The sequence below is a fragment of the Nannospalax galili genome, unplaced genomic scaffold (genome assembly GCF_000622305.1).
Source record: "Nannospalax galili isolate Female #2095 unplaced genomic scaffold, S.galili_v1.0 scaffold1258, whole genome shotgun sequence".
Taxonomy (NCBI): domain Eukaryota; kingdom Metazoa; phylum Chordata; class Mammalia; order Rodentia; family Spalacidae; genus Nannospalax; species Nannospalax galili.
The window spans coordinates 232,574-234,463 of NW_008341370.1; the positions used below are offsets into that span (position 1 = coordinate 232,574).

The following is a 1,890-nucleotide window of genomic DNA, read 5'->3' on the forward strand; positions in this document are numbered from 1 at the left end:
GGCTGGCCTGAAACTTGCTATGTAGACCAGGCTGGCCTCAAACTCAGAGATCCGCCTGCCTCTGCCTCCTGAGTGCTGGGATTAAAGGCATGTGCCACCATGCCCGGTGTCCGGCCATTTTTTTTTTTTTTTAATTACATTTACTTCCAGGCACGGTAATGCATACCTTTAATCCCAGCACTTGGGAGGCAGAGCTCTGTGAGTTTGAGATCAGTCTGGTCTACATAGCAGGTTCTGAGTCAGTTAAGAGACCCTGTTTCAAGAAAAAAAAAAAAAAAATGAGGGCATGGGGACACATATGCCTTTAATCCCAAATACTCTAGAGGCAGAGGTAGGGCATTTCTGTGAGATCAAGGCCAGCCTGGTCTACATAGTCAGTTCCAGGTCAGCTGGGGCTACAGGGAAACATTGTCTCAGCAAACAAAGCAGGATATATTTACATATTTGCTGTGCATGGAGGTTAGAGGACAATTTTGGAAGGTTGGTTCTCTCCAACCATGAGAGTCTGGGGATCCGAGGATTAAATTTAGGCTTGAAAATTGAATCAGATTCAGACTTGGTGGTAAATACCTTGAGCCATCTTGCCCACCCAATGCTCTCTTTATAGGCATTCAGGCCCTCCCTTATCTACTAGTTGTGTATGTCTCTTAGTGGGTGACTAACCTAACATGCCTCAGTTTCAATATCGAGAGTAATAGCAACCTAGGCACAAAGTTGCTGTGAAAATTGCATGCAAAGCTGGGCCTGGTGAATCACACCTGTAATCCCAGCACTGAGATAATGTGGAGAGAGGGAGCTTAAACACAGTGAGTTCATAAATGGACTAGCCACCATTGCTATTATTCTAATTGGAAGTACTCAGACTCTCCTTGAACCAGCTTCACTTCACACACACAGCTTTACCAAGGACTTCTCCGATCATGAACACCAGGCAGATGGCAGAGGCCACATAGAGCTTGCGTCGGGCCCCTTGCCTCTTGAGATCAGGGTGACTGTCCTGGGCATGACAGTGATGGTCAGTAGAAGCAGCCAGCTCCACTACTTGCAGGTCCACCTGAGGGATCCAGCCATCTTCACTTCGCCACAGAGATCCTAAGTATGATCTGGCCAGGGAGGAAGGAGAGGAAACAGTCAGGTGGAAACACCCAGCCTGTCTCTGTACAAAGAACAGCTAGGAACACTCCAAGCTCAGCAGTGCCTGGTGGGTGCTGGGAGGTAAGAAGTCAAAGTTGCAGGGGATGTTGAAAAAATGAGTCTTGCAACCTTGCCTAGAGGTGGAGAGACTTTGGGAACTGGTCAAGGGGCAGACTGTGCAGTAGAGCGCGGAGAAAGCATTACTGAGACTCAGACGTCAGCACAGAATGCAGCCCAGGGCACCTGGGTGCACAGGGCCTCTCCACCGCTGGGCTGCTTGGGGTCAAAGTGCAGGACTGAAGACTCAAGGCATCCGACTGTGTCCCACTCCCCCACTCTCGCTGGCAGGGATCAGGATCAGAATGCTTAGCAGGGAAGGGACAGGTGATCATCGGGACCACAGTCAATTTCCTCTTTCCCGGGCCTCACCCCATCGCGCTGGCGGGATCCCAAATCAAGCCTCCTCCATCCTGGCCAATGCGGAGTTGCACGTGATGCCGCCCGGTTTTCCCAGCCCTCCCTCTGGGGCATGGACTTACGTGGCTCTGCGCGTGGAGTTCAACAGGTGCCGCTTCTCCATGGTCCACTCTCGGCCGCGCACCGCCGTGTGCGCCCTGGTAAGCTGCACGCGGGACGCGAGAGGCGCGATCACCCTCTGTGCGCCCCGAAGCCGGATAGTTCCCGCTGCGCCCCGCGCCCGCCGGCTTTATCCCTGCCCCTCTCCACCCGGTGTGAAGAGCTTCGCAGCGCGTCGTG

At 52.8% G+C, this 1,890-nt stretch overlaps 1 protein-coding gene across 1 annotated transcript in view; it reads right to left on the minus strand.

Moving 5' to 3' along the window:
- The window catches only part of Slc30a2 (solute carrier family 30 member 2), a 7,342-nt gene extending 6,405 nt beyond the window's left edge, over positions 1-937 (minus strand). Inside the window, exon 1 of the mRNA XM_029565251.1 lies at positions 904-937. Coding sequence (XP_029421111.1) covers positions 904-922 — 19 coding nt within the window. The 5' untranslated portion in view covers positions 923-937. The remainder of the gene's footprint in view (positions 1-903) is intronic.
- Positions 938-1,890: the final 953 nt, after the last annotated feature.